This window comes from Xenopus tropicalis, chromosome 6 (genome assembly GCF_000004195.4).
Source record: "Xenopus tropicalis strain Nigerian chromosome 6, UCB_Xtro_10.0, whole genome shotgun sequence".
NCBI classification, from domain to species: Eukaryota; Metazoa; Chordata; class Amphibia; order Anura; family Pipidae; genus Xenopus; species Xenopus tropicalis.
In genome coordinates, this window is record NC_030682.2 from 1,380,278 (window position 1) to 1,406,482 (window position 26,205).

The 26,205-nt window shown below is 55.7% G+C and overlaps 1 protein-coding gene across 2 annotated transcripts in view; it reads right to left on the bottom strand.

The window, feature by feature from the left end:
- Nucleotides 1-20,285, bottom strand: part of abcb8 (ATP binding cassette subfamily B member 8) — a 28,478-nt gene extending 8,193 nt beyond the window's left edge. Inside the window, 20 exon segments of one of the 2 annotated variants that reach the window (NM_001128043.1) lie at nt 5,067-5,781; nt 6,929-6,958; nt 6,960-7,126; nt 7,129-7,179; nt 7,335-7,360; nt 7,362-7,447; nt 7,450-7,482; nt 8,438-8,571; nt 9,393-9,487; nt 10,542-10,672; nt 10,836-10,869; nt 10,946-11,051; nt 11,579-11,676; nt 13,035-13,120; nt 14,173-14,334; nt 14,512-14,617; nt 15,557-15,651; nt 15,814-15,969; nt 16,586-16,907; nt 20,125-20,243. In NM_001128043.1, coding sequence (NP_001121515.1) covers nt 5,692-5,781; nt 6,929-6,958; nt 6,960-7,126; nt 7,129-7,179; nt 7,335-7,360; nt 7,362-7,447; nt 7,450-7,482; nt 8,438-8,571; nt 9,393-9,487; nt 10,542-10,672; nt 10,836-10,869; nt 10,946-11,051; nt 11,579-11,676; nt 13,035-13,120; nt 14,173-14,334; nt 14,512-14,617; nt 15,557-15,651; nt 15,814-15,969; nt 16,586-16,907; nt 20,125-20,177 — 2,061 coding nt within the window. In that variant the 5' untranslated portion in view covers nt 20,178-20,243 and the 3' untranslated portion in view covers nt 5,067-5,691. 2 annotated transcript variants of the gene reach the window in all.
- Between the last annotated feature and the right edge of the window lie 5,920 nt (nt 20,286-26,205).

Below are 26,205 nucleotides of genomic sequence, written 5' to 3' on the forward strand. Positions count from 1 at the left end.
CACACACCACCACACATATATATCCAGGTAATCTTTACCCACAATTCCTGCTCTCTGTCCCTCACACAACACATATCCAGTATCCCTTACCCACATTCCCTGCTCTCTGTCCACACACACACAACACACACACACACACACATATCAGGTATCCTTACCCACAATTCCCTGCTCTCTGTCCCCCTCACACACACACACAACACACATATCCGGTATCCCTTACCCACAATTCCCTGCTCTCTGTCCCACACACCACACACACAACACACACCACCACAACACCACATACCAGGTATCCCTTAACCCCCCCCACAATTCCCTGCTCTCTGTCCACCAACACACACCAACACACACACACACACAACACATCCAGGTATCCCTTACCCAAATTCCCTGCTCTCTGTCCCACACAAGCACACAGCTACACATATCGCAGGTATCCTTACCACCATTCCCTGCTCTCTGTCCCTCACACACACACCACACAATTCATCACACACACACACACAAACAAATATCCAGGTATCCTTTACCACAATTCCCTGCTCTCTGTCCCACACACACACACACACACACACACACACACACAACACATATCCAGCCAGGTATCCCTTACCCACAATTCCCTGTCTTCTGTCCCATCACACGCACACACACACAGTGGCTGCACACATATCCAGGTAACCCCTTACCCACAATTCGCTGCTCTCTGTAACCGCTCACACACACACACACACACACACACCACACACACATATCCAAGGTATCCTTACCCACAATTCCCGCTCTCCTGTCCCCACACACAACACACACACACCACATATCCAGGTATCCCTTACCCACAATTCCCTGCTCTCTGTCCCTCACACACGTAATGCACACACACACACGACATATCCAGGTATCCCTTACACCACAATTTCCCTGCTCTCTGTCCCACACCACACAACACACAGCACACACACACACACACACCAGGTATCCCATTACCCACAATTCCCTGCCCTCTCTGTCCCACCACACACACACACCACACACAAACACACACACACACATATCCAGGTATTCCTTACCCCCAATTCCGCTGCCTCTCTGCCCTCACACACACATGGTGTCCACACACACACACATATCCAAGTGTATCCCTTACCCTCACAATTCCCTGCTCTCTGTCCCTCACAACTGACACACACAACACACACAACCCCACACACCACACCACACACATTCCAGGTATCCCTTACCCACAATTCGCTGCTCTCTGTCCCTCAACACACAACACACACAAGTCACACATATCAGGTATCCCCTTACCCACAATTCCCTGCTCTTGTCCCTCACACACACATCGGCTTGACACACACCACACATATCCAGGTAATCCTTACCCACAATTCCCTGCTCTCTGTCCCACAACACACACACACACACACACACACAGCATCACACACATCCAGGTATCCTTACCACAATTCCCTGCTCTCTGTCCCCACCACACACATCACACACACACACATCTCACTAGTATCAACATCTCCAGGTATCCCTTACCCACAATTCCCTGTCTCTGTCCCTCACACGTCACACACACACACATATCCAGGTATCCCTTCCCACATTCCTATGCTCTCTGTCCCCACCAGTTACAACACACACTACACACACACACACACACACATATCCCAGGTATCTCCTTACCACAATTCCCTGCTCTTGTCCCCACACACACACACACACTCACACATGACACACACACAACATATTCCAGGTATCCCTTACCCCACAATTCCCGCTCTCTGTCCGTCACACACACACACAACACACACACACACACACACACCACATAATCCAGGTAAATCTTACCCAATTCCCTGCTCTCGTCCCACAGCACACACACAAGAAATTTCACACACACACACACGACATCACCATATCCAGGTATCCTTAACCCACAATTCCCTGCTCTCTGTCCCACACACACACACACAACACATCACACACACACACACACACACACACACATATCCAGGTATCCTTACCCACATTCCCTGCTCTCTGTCCCTCAACAACAACACACCACCACACACACACTATCCAGGTATCCCTTACCCACAATTCCCCTGCTCTCTGTCCGCTCACACCACACACACACACACACACATATCCGAGGTATCCTTACCCACAATTTCCCCTGTCTCTGTCCTCACCCACACACACACACACACACACCACACACAATCACACATATGCCAGGATATCCTTACCACCAATTCCCTGCTCTCTGTCCCTCACACCACACACACACACACATTATCAGGTATCACCTTACCCACTTCCCTGCTCTCTGTCCGCTCACACATACACACACACCACACATATCCAGGTATCCCATTAACGCCACAATTTCCCTGCTCTCTGTCCCACACACACACCACACACACAACACACACACACACACACACACATCAGGTATCCCTTACCCACAAATTCCCTGCTCTCTGTCCACACTTAGGATGACCCACCACCACACACACACACACATATCCAGGTATCCTTCGCCCACAATTCCCTGCTCTCTGTTCCTCACACACACACTCACACATATCCAGGTATCCTTACCCACATCCCTGCTCGTCTGTCACAGCACACCACACACACACACACACACACATGCACACACATATCACAGTATCCTTACCCCAATTCCTGGCTCTCTGTCCCACACCACAACACACAATGCACACACGACACACACACAACACATTCCAGGTATCCCTTAACCCACAATTCCCTCTCTCTGTCCCTCACAACACAACCACACAACAACACACACACACACACACACACACACACACACGACACACATAATCCAGAGTTATCCCTTACCCACAATTTCCCTGCTCTCTGTTCCACACACAACACAGTCACACATCACACACACAACTTTTTGCACACACTTCCACATATCCAGGTTATCCCTTACCCACAATTCCTGCTCTCTGTCCCAACACACACACACACACACACACACCACACATATCCCGGTATCCCTTACAACACAATTCCCTGCTTCTCTGTCCTCACCACACACACACACACACAGAACACATATCAGTATCCTTACCCACAATTCCTGCTCTCTGTCCCTCCACAACACCCACACACACCACACAACACACAAAATTTCACACCATCATATCCGGTATCCTACCCACAATTCCCTGCTCTTCTGTCCCTCACACACACACACACACACACCACACACAACACACACACAGTAGCTGCTGGGGAGGGATACTGGGAGTTGTAAGTTGAATACGGACCAGGCCGCACTACAAGTGACGGGAGTCCCAGCCAGTGACAGAGCAGAAGGAGCCGGAGGGCCCCCCCCCAGCAGACACACGGCCCGGGGGCCACTCACCTTCCCCGATCTTCTCCAGCTTCTCGTACTTCTGCATGATAGCACGGCAGGCCGCCCTCACTGTTCCACTCAGTACGCATGCGTACAGACCCGCCCCGGAAGGAGACTTCAGCCAATCCAATCTGTGCTACTGGATTCCCCTCTTACTGAGCGCTGTGGCGGCAGGGTTAGCCCGCCCAGTCTGTCACGGAGAAGCGGTTACCATGGAGACAGTAGGAATGGGACGCTTTTGTGGGGGCGGGAGGCGGCCATGTTGGTAAACCCATCTATGCAGCTTTGTCCCCTGCAGTAGCGCTGTCCTTTCCTTATAAAGCTGCTAATAGTGTTTGAGAGAGAAAATAGGGGTGGGAGTAGGGCACTGAGCTATGGAATTCCTGGGGTTATTGGCCTCACAATGCGCCTACAGAGGGATATGGCGTGTTGCTTTGTGTGTATCAGGCTGAGGGTAGAGACCGGTAACTAACCATACAGCAGGGTCAAGACCTCTCCCTCAGCTCTGTGACATCACACACGGGTGCCGGAGCTCCATGACGTCACACACGGGGTGCCGGTGCTCCATGACGTCACACACGGGGTGTCAGAGCGCCATGACATCACACACAGGGTGCCAGTGCTCAATGACATCCACACACAGGGTGCCAGAGCTCAATGACATCACACACAGGGTGCCAGAGCTCAATGAACATCACCCACAGGGTGCCGGTGCTCCATGAACATCACACACGGGGTGCGGTGCTCCATGACATCACACACAGGGTGCCGGTGCTCGATGACATCACACACGGGGTGCCGGTGCTCCATGACATCACACACAGGGTGCCAGAAGCTCAATGACATCACCCAGAGGGTGCCAGTGCTCCATGACATCACACACAGGGTGCCAGTGCTCTATGACATCACAACACAGGGTGCCAGTGCTCGATGACATCACACACGGGGTGCGGGCTCATGACACACAACACACGGGTGCCGGGCTCATGACATCACCACAGGGTGCCAGTGCTCGTGCACACGGGGTGCCAGGTGCTCCATGACAATCACACACAGGGTGCCAGTGCCTGACATCAACACACAGGGTGCCAGTGCCGATGACAATCACACACGGGGTGCCGGTGCTCCATGACATCACACACGGGGTGCCAGGGCTCAATGACATCACCCACAGGGTGCCAGTGCTCGATGACATCACACAGGGGTGCCGGTGCTCCATGACATCACACACAGGGTGCCAGTGCCCTATGACATCACACACAGGGTGCCAGTGCTCGATGACATCACACACGGGGTGCCGGTGCTCCATGACATCACACACGGGGTGCCAGGGCTCAATGACATCACCCACAGGGTGCCAGTGCTCGATGACATCACACACAGGGTGCCGGTGCTCCATGACATCACACACGGGGTGCCAGTGCCCTATGACATCACACACAGGGTGCCAGAGCTCCGTGATGTTTTTACAGGTATGGGGGTGACTGTGATAATAATAATTAGCTTGTGCTGTATGGGGGGGGGGCAGAATGGGGCAGTAAGGCAGCCGGCTGTGGTTCTGTTGGTGGTACTGCCAGGAGAGCAGCGGGTCAGTAGGAATCCACCCTGTGCCCCCAGGGGGGCAGGAAGCAGAGAGGGTGGGACTGGCACAGTATATGGAAATAAGGCTTTTATTGAGCCAAGAGTCCAACCCACACACCTCATCTTACCCAGACACACCGGCCTATGGCTGCAGGATTAAAGGGCAAGTATGCCTGCACTAGAAGCCATAATGAATTATACACTTACAGGCATTTCCTCTCATGGTTCCGCCCAGCTGGCTGTTCTCTGGCACGTGCTGGTGCCAGGCTGGGACCCGGAGGTACTGCTATCGGCCAATGGGGGGGCAGCTATTAATGGGTAAGTGCCAGTATGTACAGAGGAACAGAAGCGTTACTGCAGTTGGTACTGAGGTTCTGCTGGAAGTCTTATGGGCTGATCCGCTTTGGCTCCTAGTTATTCCCAATGGAAAAGACTTAGATATAAGATTCCCGCTAGGAAAATAGAATGATAGTGAGGGGGTTCCTAGATGCTCAGTAGGGGCCCCTTACACCCCACAGGGAGCCCCAGGAGGGCCCATACTCCCCATCCCTGCACAGTGCAATGGAGACCAGTTAGTATCGGGCCCCTGTAAAACCCAGGCGAGAGGTAGTGCCGTTACCCAGAGGCCCAGGCAGGGGCCCATAACAGTCACTGCAGGGGCCCGTGAGGTATGTGTTGCTCAGTCTTTTCTCCCTGTGTTACTGGGCCTCCTGCGACTCCTGGTTCTGACGACGTATCAGATCTGCATAGAGTCCTCCTCTCCTGAGCAGGTCCTGGTGGGTCCCAAACTGGGGGAACAAGATGGAATGAATCTTAGCGATAAAATATTATATCTCCACTGCTCCATCCTTACTAGCCCAGCCAATCAGCTCTTGTACCCTTTGGATCAGCCCAGCCAATCGGCTCTTGTACCCTTTGGATCAGCCCAGCCAATCGGCTCTTGTACCCTTTGGCCCCAGCCAATCGGCTCTTGTACCCTTTGGATCAGCCCAGCCAATCGGCTCCTGTACCCTTTGGATCAGCCCAGCCAATCGGCTCCTGTACCCTTTGGATCAGCCCAGCCAATCGGCTTCTTGTTACCTTTGGATCAGCCCAGCCAATCGGCACTTGACCCTTTGGAGCAGGCAGCCAATCGGCACTTGAACCCTTTGGATCAGGCCTGCCAATCAGCTCATGTACCCTTTGGATCAGCCCAGCCAATCCTCATGTACCCTTGGATCAGCCCAGCCAATCGGCCTGTACCCTTTGGATCAGCCCAGCCAATCGGCTCTTGTACCCTTTGGATCAGCACCCAGCCAATCAGCACTTGTACCCTTTGGATCAGCCCAGCCAATCGGCTCTTGTACCTTTGGATCAGCCAGCCAATCAGCCATGTACCTTTGGATCAGCCCACAATCGGCTCCTGTACCCTTTGGATCGCCCAGCCATCGGCACTTGTACCCTTTGGATCAGCCCAGCCAATCAGCACTTGTACCCTTTGGATCAGCCCAGCCAATCGGCTCCCTGTCCCTTTTGATCAGCCCAGCCAATCGGCTCTTGTACCCTTTTGGATCAGGCCAGCCAATCAGCTCATGTACCCTTTTTGATCAGCCCAGCCAATCGGCTCTCTTGTACCCTTTGGATCAGCCCAGCCAGCACTTGAAACCTTTGGATCAGCCCAGCCAATCAGCTCATGTACCCTTTGGATCAGCCCAGCCAATCAGCTCATGTACCCTTTGGATCAGCCCAGCCATCAGCTCATGTACCCTTTGATCAGCCCAGCCAATAGCTCCCTTTGGAGCAGACCAGCCAATCGCACTGAACCCTTTGGATCGCCAGTCAATGGGCCCTTGTACCCTTGGATCAGCCAGCCAATCGGCACTTGAACCCTTTGATCAGGCCAGCCAATCGGCACTTGAACCATGTAGTTTATGGCAGCCAATCAGCACCTCTTACCTCAGCCACTTGGCCTTTTGACAGAACCACAAATGAAATCTGCCTCAGAAATGGTGCTGAGCCGATGAGCGATAACCAGAACCGTGCGCCCCGACCTGGCCCGATCCAGCGCCACCTGTACCGCCCTCTCTGACTCTGTATCCAGTGCGCTTGTGGCTTCATCCAGGATCAGGATCTTGGGATCTTTCAGTAGCGCTCGGCAATAGCCACCCGCTGCTTCTGCCCCCCTGAGAGGGTCACCCCGCGCTCCCCCTAAATCAGCACAGGGACAGAATGGGTGGAGCTTAAATTACTAACAGAAGAGGAGGAGCCAATGGAACAAACTTTACTAGAAACACAATGGGTTTAGGGTGTGGCACAGAACAATAGGAAGGGTGGAGAAATATAATAACGGGGGGGGGCGCACCCAGCATGGTGTTGTATCCCTCCGGGAAAGCTGCGGATGAAGCTGTCTGCGTTGGCCTGTATGGCGGCTTCATGGACTTCAGCATCCGTGGCATCCGGCCTCCCAAAGCGTATTTCTCTATAATGGTGGTGCCAAACAGAACCGGCTCCTGGGAACCCAGAACAGTACCAGCGTCAGGGCCCCTCAGCCCATAGCAAAGTTACACATATATATAGAAACATTGGGGTAACAGTCACCCCGCTATAGTTCCAGGGGTACCCAGGGCACAAATAAGCACTCACCCAAATCCCCCCCCTAACTGGCCTTCAGGCTGGGCCCCTGGCCATAACAAGGTTCAGAATATATAGAAACATTGGGTAACAGTCAACCCGCTATAGTCCAGGGTACCCAGGGCACAATAAGCACTCAACCTCAAATCCCCCCCTAAGGCCTTCGCTGGCCCCCTAGCCCATAACAGGTTACAGATAATATAGAAACATTGGGGTAACAAGTCACCCCGCTATACCGTTTCCAGGGGTACCCCGGGTACAAATAAGCACTCACCCCAAATCCCCCCCTAACTGGCCTTCGTGCTGGGCCCCTTAGCCATAACAAGGTTACAGATATATAGAAACATTGGGGTAACAGTCACCCCGCTATAGTTCCGGGGTACCCAGGCACAAATAGCACACACCCCAAAATCCCCCCCCTAATGGCCTTCAGGCCTGGCCCCCTTAGACCCAGTACCAAGGTTACAGATATATAAAGAAACATTGGGTAACAGTCACGAACGGCTAAGTTCCAGGGCGTACCCAGGGCACAAATAAGCACTCACACCCAATCCTGGCTTCCATGGCTGGGCCCCTTACCCATAACAAGGGTTCCAGGATATAAGGAAACATTGGGTAACAGTCACCCCGCTATAGTTCCAGGGGTACCCCAGGCACACCATCAGCACTCACGCGCAAATCCCCCCTAACTGGACCCTTCAGGCTGGGCCCCCCTAGCTCTGGGATACAGGGGGGTATCAGGGATATAGGGGGACTTTACACATATATAACAGAGAGGATCTCACACACACATACAGAGGCTGGGTAGGTGGGGGGTAGGTGGGGGGCAGGTACCTGGTTGATGAAGCCAATGACCTCCCCCCTAAGCCACGATGGATCCAGGATCCTTATGTCGACCCCATCCAGCTGAACTGCCCCCTCTGTCGGGTCATAGAACCTTTCTAGCAGCGCGGCCACCGTCGACTTTCCTGAAAAGTGTCAGTACTTTTATTTAATAGCCACGTGACTGTTACATTGAGTCCCAGTGCTAGAGAGACAGACATACTGACTGCTATAGAGGGTCCCAGTGCTAGAGAGACAGACATACTGACTGCTATAGAGGGTCCCAGTGCTAGAGAGACAGACATACTGACTGTCTAATAAGGGTCGCAGTGCTAGAACCGAGACAGACAATACTGACGGCTATAGAAGTCCAGTGCTAGAGAAGACAGAACATACTGACCTGCTAATAGAGTCCCATGCTAGAGAGACAGACATACTGACTGCTATAGAGGGTTCCCAGTGCTAGAGAGACAGAAGCATACTGACTGCTATAGAGGGCCCAGTGACTAGAGGACAGACATAGCGGACGCTATAGGGAGGGTCCCAGTGTAGAGGAGACAGACATACTGACTGCTATAAGGGGTCCCAGTGCCTAGAGAGACAGCCATACTGATGCTATAGAGGGTCCCAGTGCTAGAGAGAGAGACATAACTGACTGCTATAGAGAGTCCAGTGCTAGAGGACAGACAACAGATGCTATGAGGGTCCCAGTCGCTAGAAGAGAACAGACATACTGACTGCTATAGAGGGTCCCAGTGCTAGAGAGACAGACATACTGACTGCTATAGAGGGTCCCAGTGCTAGAGAGACAGACATACTGACTGCTATAGAGGGTCCCAGTGCTAGAGAGACAGACATACTGACTGCTATAGAGGGCCCCAGTGCCAGAGAGACAGACATACTGACTGCTATAGAGGGTCCCAGTGCTAGAGAGAGAGACATACTGACTGCTATAGAGGGTCCTCACCTCCACCTGATTGTCCCACAAGGGCCACCGTCTTGCCATGAGGGATCCTAAGGTCGAAGCTCCTCAGTACTTCATGCCCCGGTCGGGTTGGGTAACTGGGAGAGAGAGAGCATGTCTTGTAGCCCCATTAACTCTTCCACTCCCACACTTACCCCCCCCCAGTATGTGCCACTTATTTCTACCCTGTACCCTGTTAAGTCACTTCTGTGGGGCAGAAATACTGTTTTTACATTGCAGTGAGTATTCAGCCATTGTATATGTACTGGATAGGAATAACTGCCCCGTCAGTGTAACTACCCCTGCAGGTACTGGATAGGAATAACTGCCCCGTCAGTGTGAGTAACTATCCCTGCAGGTACTGGATAGGAATAACTGCCCCGTCAGTGTAACTATCCCTGCAGGTACTGGATAGGAATAACTGCCCCGTCAGTGGTGAAGTAACTATCCCTGCAGGTACTGGATAGGAATAACTGCCCCGTCAGTGTGAGTAACTATCCCTGCAGGTACTGGATAGGAATAACTGCCCCGTCAGTGCGAGTAACTACCCCTGCAGGTACTGGATAGGAATAACTGCCCCGTCAGTGTGAGTAACTATCCCTGCAGGTACTGGATAGGAATAACTGCCCCGTCAGTGTGAGTAACTATCCCTGCAGGTACTGGATAGGAATAACTGCCCGTCAGTGTGAGTAACACCCTGCAGGTACTGGATAGAATAACTGCCCCGTCAGTGTGAGTAACTACCCCTGCAGGTACTGGATAGGAATAACTGCCCCGTCAGTGCGAGTAACTATCCCTGCAGGTACTGGATAGGAATAACTGCCCCGTCAGTGCGAGTAACTATCCCTGCAGGTACTGGATAGGAATAACTGCCCCGTCAGTGTGAGTAACTATCCCTGCAGGTACTGGATAGGAATAACTGCCCCGTCAGTGCGAGTAACTACCCCTGCAGGTACTGGATAGGAATAACTGCCCCGTCAGTGTGAGTAACTATCCCTGCAGGTACTGGATAGGAATAACTGCCCCGTCAGTGCGAGTGAGTAACTATAGTAACAGTGCCATCCAATAAAACGTCTGTACCCAGCAGATCACCCCCTCTCCCTGAGTGGAATTTGCCCCATAGGTACAGTGCCACTTACCCCCACATCTCACCTGAAAGAGACGTCCTTGAAATGTATCTCCCCTCTCAGCACAGGAAGCTTGAAGCCCCCGCTCAGGGGAATGGTGGGCTCCAGACTCATGAACTCAAACACCCTTCCCCCGGCACTCAGACCCCGCACTACCTGTGGGGGGAACAACCCAGAGCATCATGGGAGATACTCACCCACACGTGCAACTGTAACACTCACCCGATACTGACACACCATTTAGATTGTAAGCTCTACGGGGCAGGGACCCCCTGTAGTATTAAAATAAAGATACACACACACCAAGGCAGAGACTTACCTGGCCAAAGAGGACAGACATATTGGCCATGGACCTGTGTGTGAGAGGCAGGTAGGTAGGTAAGTGGGCACAAGGGATATAATGGCCCATCCCTAGAGCCCAGGACCTACCTCTGCACAGTCTGGGAAGCCACCAGGAAAGACATGAGTTCCCCCGCAGACAGCTCCTTGCTGGACATGAGGGAGCCCCCGGCGAATATGGTGCCCAACACGATACCTGGGTGGGCGGGGCAGAGGGGCGGGATTATTAGCTTGAGTGTACAGCGCCCCCATCAGCCCCTATTAGTACTGACATTACAATGGCACCAATCTGAGCCTCCTTGGCTTCCTGTCATGTGATACTGGCCCCCGGTATGGGGGGGGGCACCAACCAGCCCTGTATAGAGATCATGGGCAGCCCCTATGGTTAGAGCAAACACTCAGTGGCATCTGTATGAGCAGACTACATTTCCCAGAATCCCCTGTCCTGAAGCACAGCCCCCCCATGCCTGAAACCAATGAGAAGTAGCCCCCAAGTGCCAAGGAAAGGTGAGGAAATGTTGCCCTCATACACCTGGGCATTACCAGCCCTCACCACTAGCCGGCGCTGCTACAGGAGAGAGGAGGAACCTTCCCCAATAACACTGCTAATGGCAAACAGCTCTACATGGGGGGCACATTTACTGCCCGCTACAGGCTGCAGCAGGTCCTACCCAGCCCCGCCCCCCCAGAGGGCAAAGGGGATCAACTCAGGGATCAACTCACAGTTCAATACGACGTTGGACAGTCCCTGGAACACAGCGATGCCCACCCCGAGAACCTCATTCTGCCCACTGGACTTGTCTACCTCTGCCGAGTACAGCCTGCAACAGAGAGACAGGGGCAGGTAGCAAGGGGCAGGTAGCGGGGGGGTGGGTAGCAAGGGGCAGATAGCGGGGGGGTGGGTAGCAAGGGGCAGGTAGCGGGGGGGTGGGTAGCAAGGGGCAGGTAGCGGGGGGGTGGGTAGCAAGGGGCAGGTAGCGGGGGGTGGGTAGCAAGGGGCAGGTAGCGGGGGGGTGGGTAGCAAGGGGCAGGTAGCGGGGGGGTGGGTAGCAAGGGGCAGGTAGCGGGGGGTGGGTAGCAAGGGGCAGATAGCGGGGGGTGGGTAGCAAGGGGCAGATAGCGGGGGGTGGGTAGCAAGGGGCAGATAGCGGGGGGGTGGGTAGCAAGGGGCAGGTAGCGGGGGGGTGGGTAGCAAGGGGCAGGTAGCGGGGGGGTGGGTAGCAAGGGGCAGGTAGCGGGGGGGTGGGTAGCAAGGGGCAGATAGCGGGGGGGTGGGTAGCAAGGGGCAGATAGCGGGGGGGTGGGTAGCAAGGGGCAGATAGCGGGGGGGTGGGTAGCAAGGGGCAGATAGGGGGGGTGGGTAGCAAGGGGCAGATAGCGGGGGGTGGGTAGCAAGGGGCAGATAGCGGGGGGGGTGGGTAGCAAGGGGCAGATAGCGTGGGGGTGGGTAGCAAGGGGCAGGTAGCGGGGGGGTGGGTAGCAAGGGGCAGGTAGCGGGGGGTGGGTAGCAAGGGGCAGGTAGCGGGGGGGTGGGTAGCAAGGGGCAGATAGTGGGGGGTGGGGTGGGTAGCAAGGGGCAGGTAGCGGGGGGGTGGGTAGCAAGGGGCAGGTAGCGGGGGGGTGGGTAGCAAGGGGCAGGTAGCGGGGGGGTGGGTAGCAAGGGGCAGGTAGCGGGGGGTGGGTAGCAAGGGGCAGGTAGCGGGGGGGGTGGGTAGCAAGGGGCAGGTAGCGGGGGGGTGGGTAGCAAGGGGCAGGTAGCGGGGGGGTGGGTAGCAAGGGGCAGATAGCGGGGGGGTGGGTAGCAAGGGGCAGATAGCGGGGGGGTGGGTAGCAAGGGGCAGATAGCGGGGGGGTGGGTAGCAAGGGGCAGATAGCGGGGGGGTGGGTAGCAAGGGGCAGATAGCGGGGGGTGGGTAGCAAGGGGCAGATAGCGGGGGGGGTGGGTAGCAAGGGGCAGATAGCGGGTGGGGTGGGTAGCAAGGGGCAGATAGCGGGGGTGGGTAGCAAGGGGCAGATAGCGGGGGGGTGGGTAGCAAGGGGCAGATGGGGGGGGTGGGTAGCAAGGGGCAGATAGCGGGGGGTGGGTAGGAAGGGGCAGAGAGAAGCACAGAATATAACCCAGAGTTTAGGAGACAGAGCGCAGGGGTAAGAAGGCTGGGCGGGGTGGGTAGGTACTTACTCCATCTCTCTGCTCTCCATGGCGAAGGCTTTGACAGTCCGTACGTTCCCCAGCGCTTCATCAGCCAATCCCGTGGCTCTGGCAACCTGCGAATACACCCGACTCAGATGTCACCGGGGCAGTACCAGGGGCACCAACCAGCATCTACCAGCTTTTATATACCCCCCCGCCAGAGGAGGGGCTAATCCAACTACAAGAATTGCCCTACTGCTTTATGCACCTCCTCCTAGTAACGTACCTACCCCAGCTTCCTCTCCTAGTAACGTACCTACCCCAGCTTCCTCTCCCAGTAACGTACCTACCCCAGCTTCCTCTCCTAGTAACGTACCTACCCCAGCTTCCTCTCCTAGTAACGTACCTACCCCAGCTTCCTCTCCTAGTAACGTACCTACCCAAGCTTCCTCTCCCAGTAATGTACCTACCCCAGCTTCCTCTCCTAGTAACGTACCTACCCCAGCTTCCTCTCCTAGTAACGTACCTACCCCAGCTTCCTCTCCTAGTAACGTACCTACCCCAGCTTCCTCTCCTAGTAACGTACCTACCCCAGCTTCCTCTCCTAGTAACGTACTTACCCCAGCTTCCTCTCCTAGTAACGTACTTACCCCAGCTTCCTCTCCTAGTAACGTACCTACCCCAGCTTCCTCTCCTAGTAACGTACCTACCCCAGCTTCCTCTCCTAGTAACGTACCTACCCCAGCTTCCTCTCCTAGTAACGTACTTACCCCAGCTTCCTCTCCTAGTAATGTACCCACCCCAGCTTCCTCTCCCAGTAACGTACCTACCCCAGCTTCCTCTCCTAGTAACGTACCTACCCCAGCTTCCTCTCCCAGTGACTTACCTACCCCAGCTTCCTCTCCTAGTAACTAACCTACCCCAGCTTCCTCTCCTAGTAACGTACCTACCCCAGCTTCCTCTCCTAGTAACGTACCTACCCCAGCTTCCTCTCCCAGTAACGTACCTACCCCAGCTTCCTCTCCCAGTAACATACCTACCCCAGCTTCCTCTCCTAGTAACGTACCTACCCCAGCTTCCTCTCCCAGTGACTTACCTACCCCAGCTTCCTCTCCTAGTAACGTACCTACCCCAGCTTCCTCTCCCAGTGACTTACCTACCCCAGCTTCCTCACACAGTGACTTACCTGCTCTTGTGCCCGGCGTGATAGCTTGCGCAGAAAAGAACCAATCAGAGCACCGGAACCAACCAGCACCGGCATCACCACCAGTAAGAGGCCGGTCAGCTTGGGGGAGATGTAGTAGAGAGAGAGAAAGCAGCCCACAGTCTGGGTCAGGCTGCGCAGGCCCTGAATATGAGTAAGAGAGGGTTAATGTGCACCAGAAGTGCATTGTGGGTAAGTATGGAATTTCTGGGTGGGGGGAGCAGCAGCTCAGTATATACTGAGGGGCAACACCCATGCGTAACCGATGCACCCAGGAACTCACAGTCCCACACTGGCACAGAGAGCCGGGTGCCCACTTACCTGGGAAATGACCTGCTTGAAGGAAGACTTGAATTCCTGCACATCGGAGGTGAGACGGTTAACCAGCAGCCCTGTCTTCTCTGCGTCAAAAAAAGCCACGTCCTGCCTGATAGCGAGGGGGGGCACAAACAGCCTGAGTGTGGGGCAATGGGGTGTGAGCACTTACCCTGGCTGCTCTCTTTCCCATGGTCAGGCAGGAACCCCCCCCTCGGTAAGTGAATCCAATCTCCCCCCAGTACTTACCCAGGTACAGAGCTCTGATTCTCTGTACTTCCTGCTCCTGGGCTGCTCTCTTTCCCATGGTCAGGCAGGAACCTCCCCCTGGGTAAGTGAATCCAATCTCCCCCCAGTACTTACCCAGGTACAGAGCCCTGATTCTCTGTACTTCCTGCTCCTGGGCTGCTCTCTTTCCCATGGTCAGGCAGGAACCTCCCCCTGGGTAAGTGAATCCAATCTCCCCCCAGTACTTACCCAGGTACAGAGCTCTGATTCTCTGTACTTCCTGCTCCTGGGCTGCTCTCTTTCCCATGGTCAGGCAGGAACCTTCCCCTGGGTAAGTGAATCCAATCTCCCCCCAGTACTTACCCAGGTACAGAGCTCTGATTCTCTGTACTTCCTGCTCCTGGGCTGCTCTCTTTCCCATGGTCAGGCAGGAACCTCCCCCTGGGTAAGGGAATCCAATCTCCCCCCAGTACTTACCCAGGTACAGAGCTCTGATTCTCTGTACTTCCTGCTCCTGGGCTGCTCTCTTTCCCATGGTCAGACAGGAACCTCCCCCTGGGTAAGTGAATCCAATCTCCCCCCAGTACTTACCCAGGTACAGAGCTCTGATTCTCTGTACTTCCTGCTCCTGGGCTGCTCTCTTTCCCATGGTCAGGCAGGAACCTACCCCCGGGTAAGTGAATTCTATGCCAAGTTGATTAACCCTTTAATTCTGCTTCCCTCCGATGCCTGACCCTGCAGGTAAGCCCTGCTCTGGTTGGCTGATACCCATAATACAAGGGTGGGGGGGGTGTCGCTGTGAGCTTAGGCCCCTCCCACTCACCGTAAAAGGCTGAAGAAGAGGGACTTGCGCATACTCCCGGCCACTCGCTCCCCCACCCTGGACAGCAGGACGATGTACCCGCAGGTAAGTAGCCCCTGGAAGGCACAAAGGAGACATTTGGTTACATAGCGGCTGAGGATGAAAAAGGACCCATATCCCTGGGAATCTGCCCCGCTGGGTATATAATACTCACACAGCCAGTTCTACTAATCATCTGGCGCAGTGGGAGGAGTTACAGCATATGATAAGGAACCTACCTGGGCTCCATAAAGGCACAGCAGCTTCAGGGCCGGCCCCTGCACTTCCTGCAGATAATTCCCAGCATGCTCTCTGGTGTAGCGGGAAACAACGTTCACCAACTCCCCCAGCATTAACGGGATCCGGATGTTCAGCAGGGCGGCGCCAAATGCCAACTGGGGAAGGGGGCAGACAGGGCAACTGTGAGTAAATGGGCCCCAGAAGGGGGGGACTGTGAGTAAATGGGCCCCAGAAGGGGGGGGGGACTGTGAGTAAATGGGCCCCAGAAGGGGGGGACTGTGAGTAAATGGGCCCCAGAAGGGGGGGGGGGGCTGTGAGTAAATGGGCCCCAGAAGGGGGGGGGGGACAGTGAGTAAATGGGCCCCAGAAGGGGGGGACTGTGAGTAAATGGGCCCCAGAAGGGGGGGACTGTGAGTAAATGGGCCCCAGAAGGGGGGGACTGTGAGTAAATGGGCCCCAGAAGGGGGGGGGGGACAGTGAGTAAATGGGCCCCAGAAGGGGGGGACTGTGAGTAAATGGGCCCCAGAAGGGGGGGGGGCTGTGAGTAAATGGGCCCCAGAAGGGGGGGGGGACAGTGAGTAAATGGGCCCCAGAAGGGGGGGACTGTGAGTAAATGGGCCCCAGAAGGGGGGGGGGCTGTGAGTAAATGGGCCCCAGAAGGGGGGGCTGTTAGTAAATGGGCCCCAGAAGGGGGGGCTGTTAGTAAATGGGCCCCAGAAGGGGGGGCTGTTAGTAAATGGGCCCCAGAGCAGCAGGAGGTTAGGCACTTACAAGTACAGCCGTAAGCAGAGCGATGAGCTGCGGGCGCAGAAGCTTCCAGAACTCGGCCCAGTTGAACTCGGGTTCAGGCCGTGCCCCCTGTGGCACAATCAGTGGGGGGGCAATCAGCTCCACTTGGCACCGTGCCGCTCTCACACCAACCCCCAGAACCGCCGGGCCCAGAAGCACCGCCAGCAGCTTCCCCTTCTTCACTGGTTTCCATGGTGAGCGCCAGGGGGGGCGGCAGGCGTTTCTCAGGCGGCTGTAATTGGCTAGTGTAGCTGGGAGGGAGGGGCCCCGGGCCCCGGAGAGTCCGGTCTCAAGGCCAACTAACCTGCAGGGAACATAATAAACACAGGGAGTACACACTGCCCCCTATGGGACCAACCGACTCACTCATGGCTTGGTACCAAATAGGCCCAAAGTGCACTGGGTCGGTCCCCCTAGGTCAGGAGTGTACTGGGTCGGTCCCCCTAGGTCAGGAGTGTAACTGGGTCGGTCCCCCTAGGTCAGGAGTGTACTGGGTCGGTCCCCCTAGGTCAGGAGTGTAACTGGGTCGGTCCCCCTAGGTCAGGAGTGTACTGGGTCGGTCCCCCTAGGTCAGGAGTGTACTGGGTCGCCCCCCCTAGGTCAGGAGTGTACTGGGTCGGTCCCCCTAGGTCAGGAGTGTAACTGGGTCGGCCCCCCTAGGTCAGGAGTGTAACTGGGTCGGTCCCCCTAGGTCAGGAGTGTACTGGGTCGGTCCCCCTAGGTCAGGAGTGTAACTGGGTCGGTCCTCCTAGGTCAGGAGTGCACTGGGTCGGCCCCCCTAGGTCAGGAGTGTACTGGGTCGGCCCCCCTAGGTCAGGAGTGTACTGGGTCGGTCCCCCTAGGTCAGGAGTGTACTGGGTCGGTCCCCCTAGGTCAGGAGTGTAACTGGGTCCGCCCCCCTAGGTCAGGAGTGTACTGGGTCGGCCCCCCTAGGTCAGGAGTGTACTGGGTCGGCCCCCCTAGGTCAGGAGTGTACTGGGTCGGTCCCCCTAGGTCAGGAGTGTACTGGGTCGGCCCCCCTAGGTCAGGAGTGTACTGGGTCGGCCCCCCTAGGTCAGGAGTGTACTGGGTCGCCCCCCCTAGGTCAGGAGTGTACTGGGTCGGTCCCCCTAGGTCAGGAGTGTAACTGGGTCGGCCCCCCTAGGTCAGGAGTGTAACTGGGTCGGTCCCCCTAGGTCAGGAGTGTAACTGGGTCGGTCCCCCTAAGCCAGTGCTGTCCAACTTCTACGGTGCCGAGGGCCGGAATTTCTCTAGCATACATGGTGGAAGGCCGCTAATGGAAGCCAGTTTTGACCACTCCCCTTTTTGAAACCACACCCACTTCAAACCACACCTATTTTATCACAATGGTGGTAGCACAGCAAAATCCCAAATGCTTGGTCCTTACTGTGGGGATATCAACCATCATTCATATGTGAAAGAATTATGTCATATTAAGATATACCCTTAAATTCCATATGCCTCCTCCTCCCCTGTGGATAGCACAGCAACCCCCAGTACATAATTACACACCTTAGGGGACCATTTAATGGCTATTTCCAACTGCTAACAAACTCCCACAACAAACCCCTGCCAGGTTCCCCTCCCACAAGCAGCATAGGGCAAGCAGAGTATGGCACACACAGGCAGCACTCTGCCTGTCCTATGCTGTCTGTGTGTGCCATACTCTACCTGCCCTACCCTGCCTGTGTGTGCCATACTCTGCCTGCCCTACCCTGCCTGTGTGTGCCATACTCTGCCTGCCATACCCTTCCTGTGTGTGCCATACCCTCCCTGGCCTATGCTGCCTGTGTGTGCCATACCCTCCCTGACCTATGCTGCCTGTGTGTGCCATACTCTACCTGCCCTATGCTGGCTGTATGTGCCATACTCTGCCTACAGTACCTATGTCTGAGGTGTGAATAAGTGAACAATGTGGGTGATTACAGTCTGAGCCTGAGGTGGGAACACTGCAGGGGTAGAACAATGCAGAGATTAAAAGGTGGAACAACACAGGGGATTACATGATTAAACAATACAGGGGGATTACAGCCTGAATCTGAGGTGAGAACCATGCAGGGGGGGCAGTTAATCTCAGTACTGATACCATTTAATGCTTACTCAAAGGTAAGCCATCAAAGCAGCCAGACAGGTGGGGGGCCACACAGAGGGGGGTCGCGGGCCGCATGCGGCCCGCGGGCCGCCAGTTGGACAGCACTGCCCTAAGCCATGATAGTCGCACTAAGTAGCTGGGAAAGCAGGGGGGCAGGGTCACGGGGAGTCGCTGGGGGGGCAGGGTCACGGGGAGTCGCTGGGGGGCCGGGTCACGGGGAGTCGCTGGGGGGGCAGGGTCACGGGGAGTCGCTGGGGGGGCAGGGTCACGGGGAGTCGCTGGGGGGGCAGGGTCACGGGGAGTCGCTGGGGGGGCAGGGTCACGGGGAGTCGCTGGGGGGGCAGGGTCACGGGGAGTCGCTGGGGGGCAGGGTCACGGGGAGTCGCTGGGGGGGCAGGGTCACGGGGAGTCGCTGGGGGGGCAGGGTCACGGGGAGTCGCTGGGGGGGCAGGGTCACGGGGAGTCGCTGGGGGGCCGGGTCACGGGGAGTCGCTGGGGGGGCGGGTCACGGGGAGTCGCTGGGGGGGCAGGGTCACGGGGAGTCGCTGGGGGGGCAGGGTCACGGGGAGTCGCTGGGGGGCAGGGTCACGGGGGGCGGGGGGGGGTCACGGGGAGTCGCTGGGGGGGCAGGGTCACGGGGAGTCGCTGGGGGGGGTGGGTCACGGGGAGTCGCTGGGGGGGGTGGGTCACTGGGGGGGCAGGGTCACGGGGAGTCGCTGGGGGGCTGGGTCACTTACACTCTAGGGATCTGTTATACAAATTGCATTTGCTCAATTATTTCCATTCGTTCCTTAATAAGAAACTCTTTTTGTTCTCAGGGCAAAACTGAAACTTATCTGGTTGCCAGGGTCCCTCGCCATAGCAACCAAGCCAGACACAAATGGCATGTGGAGAGGAATATAACAACATGAGCTGCAGTAGGGGCCTGGGGATTAATGTGGGGGAGGAGGGGGAGGAAGGGAGATGAGGGGAAAAGACGACCAAGTGCAATTCATGGCTCTGCTGCTTCCTTTGCCCCGCCCCCAAAGCATGATAACTATCAACTATTGTTATTCCCATGGGCTCCCAAGGGCCACATCATACGGGGCCACATCATACGGGGCCACATCATACGGGGCCCCACCGGACACCAAGGCTTTCATACACACATACAAACAGTCCCTGGGCTACTGCAATCTTCTCACTGGCTCTCTCAGTCAATTCGGTCGAGCTCACAGAACAGGGATTTATAGGAATTGTAGTGCGGAACGTTCTCCGATATACGCATGCAGAACACAAAAGAACTACATATCCCATAACACCCTGCGCGCTAATAAAAGCCGCCTTTCCCAGAATCCCAAACGGTTGATGTCAAGGCGGAGCCAATGACTATAAGAGATAGCCGCTGGTTAAGCCCAGCCATGTTTGGTGGGTCTGAGCAGGTAGTTACCTTGCGGGAGGTCGGCACTGGCGGAGTCCGGCCTGGAGAAAGTGGAACAACATGGCCTTACGGGGTCCAATCTGTCCGGGATCCCTGTGTGGTACCGGCAGGTCAGGCAGCCACTCCCCCTTGCCCGCCTCTGCCGTTCTGAGCCTTGATTGGCCAAGCTAGTCACCTGATACTACAGGCTAGACACATGGTACTCACTGGGATGGGGATTATAGTCCAACTCTTGCCTGATATACAGGGAATTCTGGGAATAGGGTGGGATATTGTGGCACAGGGAGTACTGGGAATGGGGCAGGATGGGATATTGTGGCACAGGGAGTACTGGGAATGGGGCAGGATGGGATATTGTGGCACAGGGAGTACTGGGAATGGGGCAGGATGGGATATTGTGGCACAGGGAGTACTGGGAATGGGGCAGGATGGGATATTGTGGCACAGGGAGTACTGGGAATGGGGCAGGATGGGATATTGGGGCACAGGGAGTACTGGGAATGGGGCAGGATGGGATATTGGGGCACAGGGAGTACTGGGAATGGGGCAGGATGGGATATTGTGGCACAGGGAGTACTGGGAATGGGGCAGGATGGGATATTGGGGCACAGGGAGTACTGGGAATGGGGCAGGATGGGATATTGGGGCACAGGGAGTACTGGGAATGGGGCAGGATGGGATATTGGGGCACAGGGAGTACTGGGAATGGGGCAGGGTGGGATATTGTGGCACAGGGAGTACTGGGAATGGGGCAGGGTGGGATATTGTGGCACAGGGAGTACTGGGAATGGGGCAGGATGGGATATTGTGGCACAGGGAGTACTGGGAATGGGGCAGGATGGGATATTGGGGCACAGGGAGTACTGGGAATAGGGTGGGATATTGTGGCACAGGGAGTACTGGGAATGGGGCAGGATGGGATATTGGGGCACAGGGAGTACTGGGAATGGGGCAGGATGGGATATTGTGGCACAGGGAGTACTGGGAATGGGGCAGGATGGGATATTGTGGCACAGGGAGTACTGGGAATGGGGCAGGATAGGATATTGGGGCACAGGGAGTACTGGGAATGGGGCAGGATGGAGTATTGTGGCACAGGGAGTACTGGGAATGGGGCAGGATGGGATATTGGGGCACAGGGAGTACTGGGAATGGGGCAGGATGGGGTATTGTGGCACAGGGAGTACTGGGAATAGGGTGGGATATTGTGGCACAGGGAGTACTGGGAATAGGGTGGGATATTGTGGCACAGGGAGTACTGGGAATGGGGCAGGATGGGATATTGGGGCACAGGGAGTACTGGGAATGGGGCAGGATGGGATATTGGGGCACAGGGAGTACTGGGAATGGGGCAGGATGGGATATTGTGGCACAGGGAGTACTGGGAATAGGGTGGGATATTGTGGCACAGGGAGTACTGGGAATGGGGCAGGATGGGATATTGGGGCACAGGGAGTACTGGGAATAGGGTGGGATATTGTGGCACAGGGAGTACTGGGAATGGGGCAGGATGGGATATTGTGGCACAGGGAGTACTGGGAATGGGGCAGGATGGGATATTGTGGCACAGGGAGTACTGGGAATGGGGCAGGATGGGATATTGTGGCACAGGGAGTACTGGGAATGGGGCAGGATAGGATATTGGGGCACAGGGAGTACTGGGAATGGGGCAGGATGGGGTATTGTGGCACAGGGAGTACTGGGAATGGGGCAGGATGGGATATTTGGGCACAGGGAGTACTGGGAATGGGGGCAGGATGGGATATTGGGGCACAGGTAGTACTGGGAATGGGGCAGGATGGGATATTGGGGCACAGGGAGTACTGGGAATGGGGCAGGATGGGATATTGGGGCACAGGGAGTAGTGGGAATGGGGCAGGGTGGGGTATTGTGGCACAGGGAGTACTGGGAATGGGGCAGGGTGGGATATTGTGGCACAGGGAGTACTGGGAATGGGGCAGGGTGGGGTATTGGGGCACAGGGAGTACTGGGAATGGGGCAGGGTGGGGTATTGTGGCACAGGGAGTACTGGGAATGGGGCAGGATAGGATATTGGGGCACAGGGAGTACTGGGAATGGGGCAGGATGGGATATTGTGGCACAGGGAGTACTGGGAATGGGGCAGGATGGGATATTGTGGCACAGGGAGTACTGGGAATGGGGCAGGGTGGGGTATTGTGGCACAGGTAGTACTGGGAATGGGGCAGGATGGGATATTGTGGCACAGGGAGTACCGGGAGTAATGATATCATTGGGTACAGTACCCCAGGGGTCTCACACTTACTGATATCATTGGGTACAGTACCCCGGGGGTCTCACACTTACTGATATCATTGGGTACAGTACCCCGGGGGTCTCACACTTACTGATATCATTGGGTACAGTACCCCGGGGGTCTCACACTTACTGATATCATTGGGTACAGTACCCCGGGGGTCTCACACTTACTGATATCATTGGGTACAGTACCCCGGGGGTCTCACACTTACTGATATCATTGGGTACAGTACCCCGGGGGTCTCACACTTACTGATATCATTGGGTACAGTACCCCGGGGGTCTCACACTTACTGATATCATTGGGTACAGTACCCCGGGGGTCTCACACTTACTGATATCATTGGGTACAGTACCCCGGGGGTCTCACACTTACTGATATCATTGGGTACAGTACCCCGGGGGTCTCACACTTACTGATATCATTGGGTACAGTACCCCGGGGGTCTCACACTTACTGATATCATTGGGTACAGTACCCCGGGGGTCTCACACTTACTGATATCATTGGGTACGGGCTCTATATATCCCTTTAATATACAGTCCCCCCGCCACCGGGCTCTATATATCCCTTTAATATACAGTCCCCCCGCCACCGGGCTCTATATATCCCTTTAATATACAGTCCCCCCGCCGCCGTACAGTACCCCGGGGGTCTCACACTTACTGATATCATTGGGTACAGTACCCCAGGGGGTCTCACACTTACTGATATCATTGGGTACAGTACCCCGGGGGTCTCACACTTACTGATATCATTGGGTACAGTACCCCGGGGGTCTCACACTTACTGATATCATTGGGTACAGTACCCCGGGGGTCTCACACTTACTGATATCATTGGGTACAGTACCCCGGGGGTCTCACACTTACTGATATCATTGGGTACAGTACCCCGGGGGTCTCACACTTACTGATATCATTGGGTACAGTACCCCGGGGGTATATATACATATACACATTGTATCCATGCCGGGGGCAGGTTATAGGTATATATACACATTGTACCCATGCCGGGGGCAGGTAATAGGTATATATACACATTGTATCCATGCCGGGGGCAGGTTATAGGTATATATACACATTGTATCCATGCCGGGGGCAGGTTATAGGTATATATACACATTGTACCGGGAATGGGGCAGGGTGGGGTATTGTGGCACAGGGAGTACTGGGAATGGGGCAGGATAGGATATTGGGGCACAGGGAGTACCGGGAATGGGGCAGGATGGGATATTGTGGCACAGGGAGTACTGGGAATGGGGCAGGATGGGATATTGTGGCACAGGGAGTACTGGGAATGGGGCAGGGTGGGGTATTGTGGCACAGGGAGTACAGGGAATGGGGCAGGATGGGATATTGTGGCACAGGGAGTACTGGGAATGGGGCAGGATGGGATATTGTGGCACAGGGAGTACTGGGAATGGGGCAGGATGGGATATTGTGGCACAGGGAGTACTTGGAATGGGGCAGGATGGGATATTGGGGCACAGGGAGTACTGGGAATGGGGCAGGATGGGATATTGTGGCACAGGGAGTACAGGGAATGTGGCAGGATGGGATATTGTGGCACAGGGAGTACTTGGAATGGGGCAGGATGGGATATTGTGGCACAGGGAGTACCGGGAATGGGGCAGGATGGGATATTGTGGCACAGGGAGTACCGGGAATGGGGCAGGATGGGATATTGTGGCACAGGGAGTACCGGGAATGGGGCAGGATGGGATATTGTGGCACAGGGAGTACCGGGAATGGGGCAGGATGGGATATTGTGGCACAGGGAGTACTGGGAATGGGGCAGGATGGGATATTGGGGCACAGGGAGTACTGGGAATGGGGGGCAGGATGGGATATTGTGGCACAGGGAGTACTGGGAATGGGGCAGGATGGGATATTGGGGCACAGGGAGTACTGGGAATGGGGCAGGATGGGATATTGTGGCACAGGGAGTACTGGGAATGGGGCAGGATGGGATATTGGGGCACAGGGAGTACTGGGAATGGGGCAGGATGGGATATAGTGGCACAGGGAGTACTGGGAATGGGGCAGGATGGGATATTGTGGCACAGGGAGTACTGGGAATGGGGCAGGATAGGATATTGGGGCACAGGGAGTACTGGGAATGGGGCAGGATGGGATATTGGGGCACAGGGAGTACTGGGAATGGGGCAGGATGGGATATTGTGGCACAGGGAGTACTGGGAATGGGGCAGGATGGGATATTGGGGCACAGGGAGTACTGGGAATGGGGCAGGATGGGATATTGTGGCACAGGGAGTACTGGGAATGGGGCAGGATGGGATATTGGGGCACAGGGAGTACTGGGAATGGGGCAGGATGGGATATAGTGGCACAGGGAGTACTGGGAATGGGGCAGGATGGGATATTGTGGCACAGGGAGTACTGGGAATGGGGCAGGATAGGATATTGGGGCACAGGGAGTACTGGGAATGGGGCAGGATGGGATATTGGGGCACAGGGAGTACTGGGAATGGGGCAGGATGGGATATTGTGGCACAGGGAGTACTGGGAATGGGGCAGGATGGGATATTGGGGCACAGGGAGTACTGGGAATGGGGCAGGATGGGATATTGTGGCACAGGGAGTACTGGGAATGGGGCAGGATGGGATATTGGGGCACAGGGAGTACTGGGAATGGGGCAGGTTAGGATATTGGGGCACAGGGAGTACTGGGAATGGGGGGCAGGATGGGATATTGTGGCACAGGGAGTACTGGGAATGGGGCAGGATGGGATATTGTGGCACAGGGAGTACTGGGAATGGGGCAGGATGGGATATTGTGGCACAGGGAGTACTGGGAATGGGGCAGGATGGGATACTGTGGCACAGGGAGTACCGGGAATGGGGCAGGATGGGATATTGTGGCACAGGGAGTACTGGGAATGGGGCAGGATGGGATATTGGGGCACAGGGAGTACTGGGAATGGGGCAGGATGGGATATTGGGGCACAGGGAGTACTGGGAATGGGGCAGGATGGGGTATTGTGGCACAGGGAGTACTGGGAATGGGGCAGGATGGGATATTGTGGCACAGGGAGTGCCGGGAATGGAGGGCAGGAAGCACTTTAATTGTTTATGGTTCAACCGCTGTAACCCCTAAGGGCAAAACAGAGATCAGACCAGATACCCTGGGGGCAGCCATGATCCAGTGATTGCAGTTATCCCCAGTTAGCTGCTATTCTCAGGGCTGTGCTGGGGGGGTCTCTCATTATCTGGCTACACCCCCCCCCCCATTAAACACCCTCATTAGGGTATTTGCTTCACCCATGTGTGCACTTGCCCTTTCACCCTTGGTTCAGTGTCAGCTTTGTCTGTGTGTCATGTGCTTAACTGCCCCCCCCCCCCCCCAGCAGTTACCCCTGTCCCACTGGCCGGGTAACAGTGTGGCCCCTTATTCACTCACAATATCTGTAGGGTGGCAATTACCTTCCCCTCAGTATTCACTCCTGCCCCTCCTTAGTACCCACCTTATTATAGTACCCCGGGGGCACTCCCTATCCTTCCTAAAGTACCCCGAGGGTCTCACACTTACTGATATCATTGGGTACAGTACCCCGGGGGTCTCACACTTACTGATATCATAGGGTACAGTACCCCGGGGGTCTCACACTTACTGATATCATTGGGTACAGTACCCCGGGGGTCTCACACTTACTGATATCATTGGGTACAGTACCCCGGGGGGTCTCACACTTACTGATATCATTGGGTACAGTACCCCGGGGGTCTCACACTTACTGATATCATTGGGTACAGTACCCCGGGGGTCTCACACTTACTGATATCATTGGG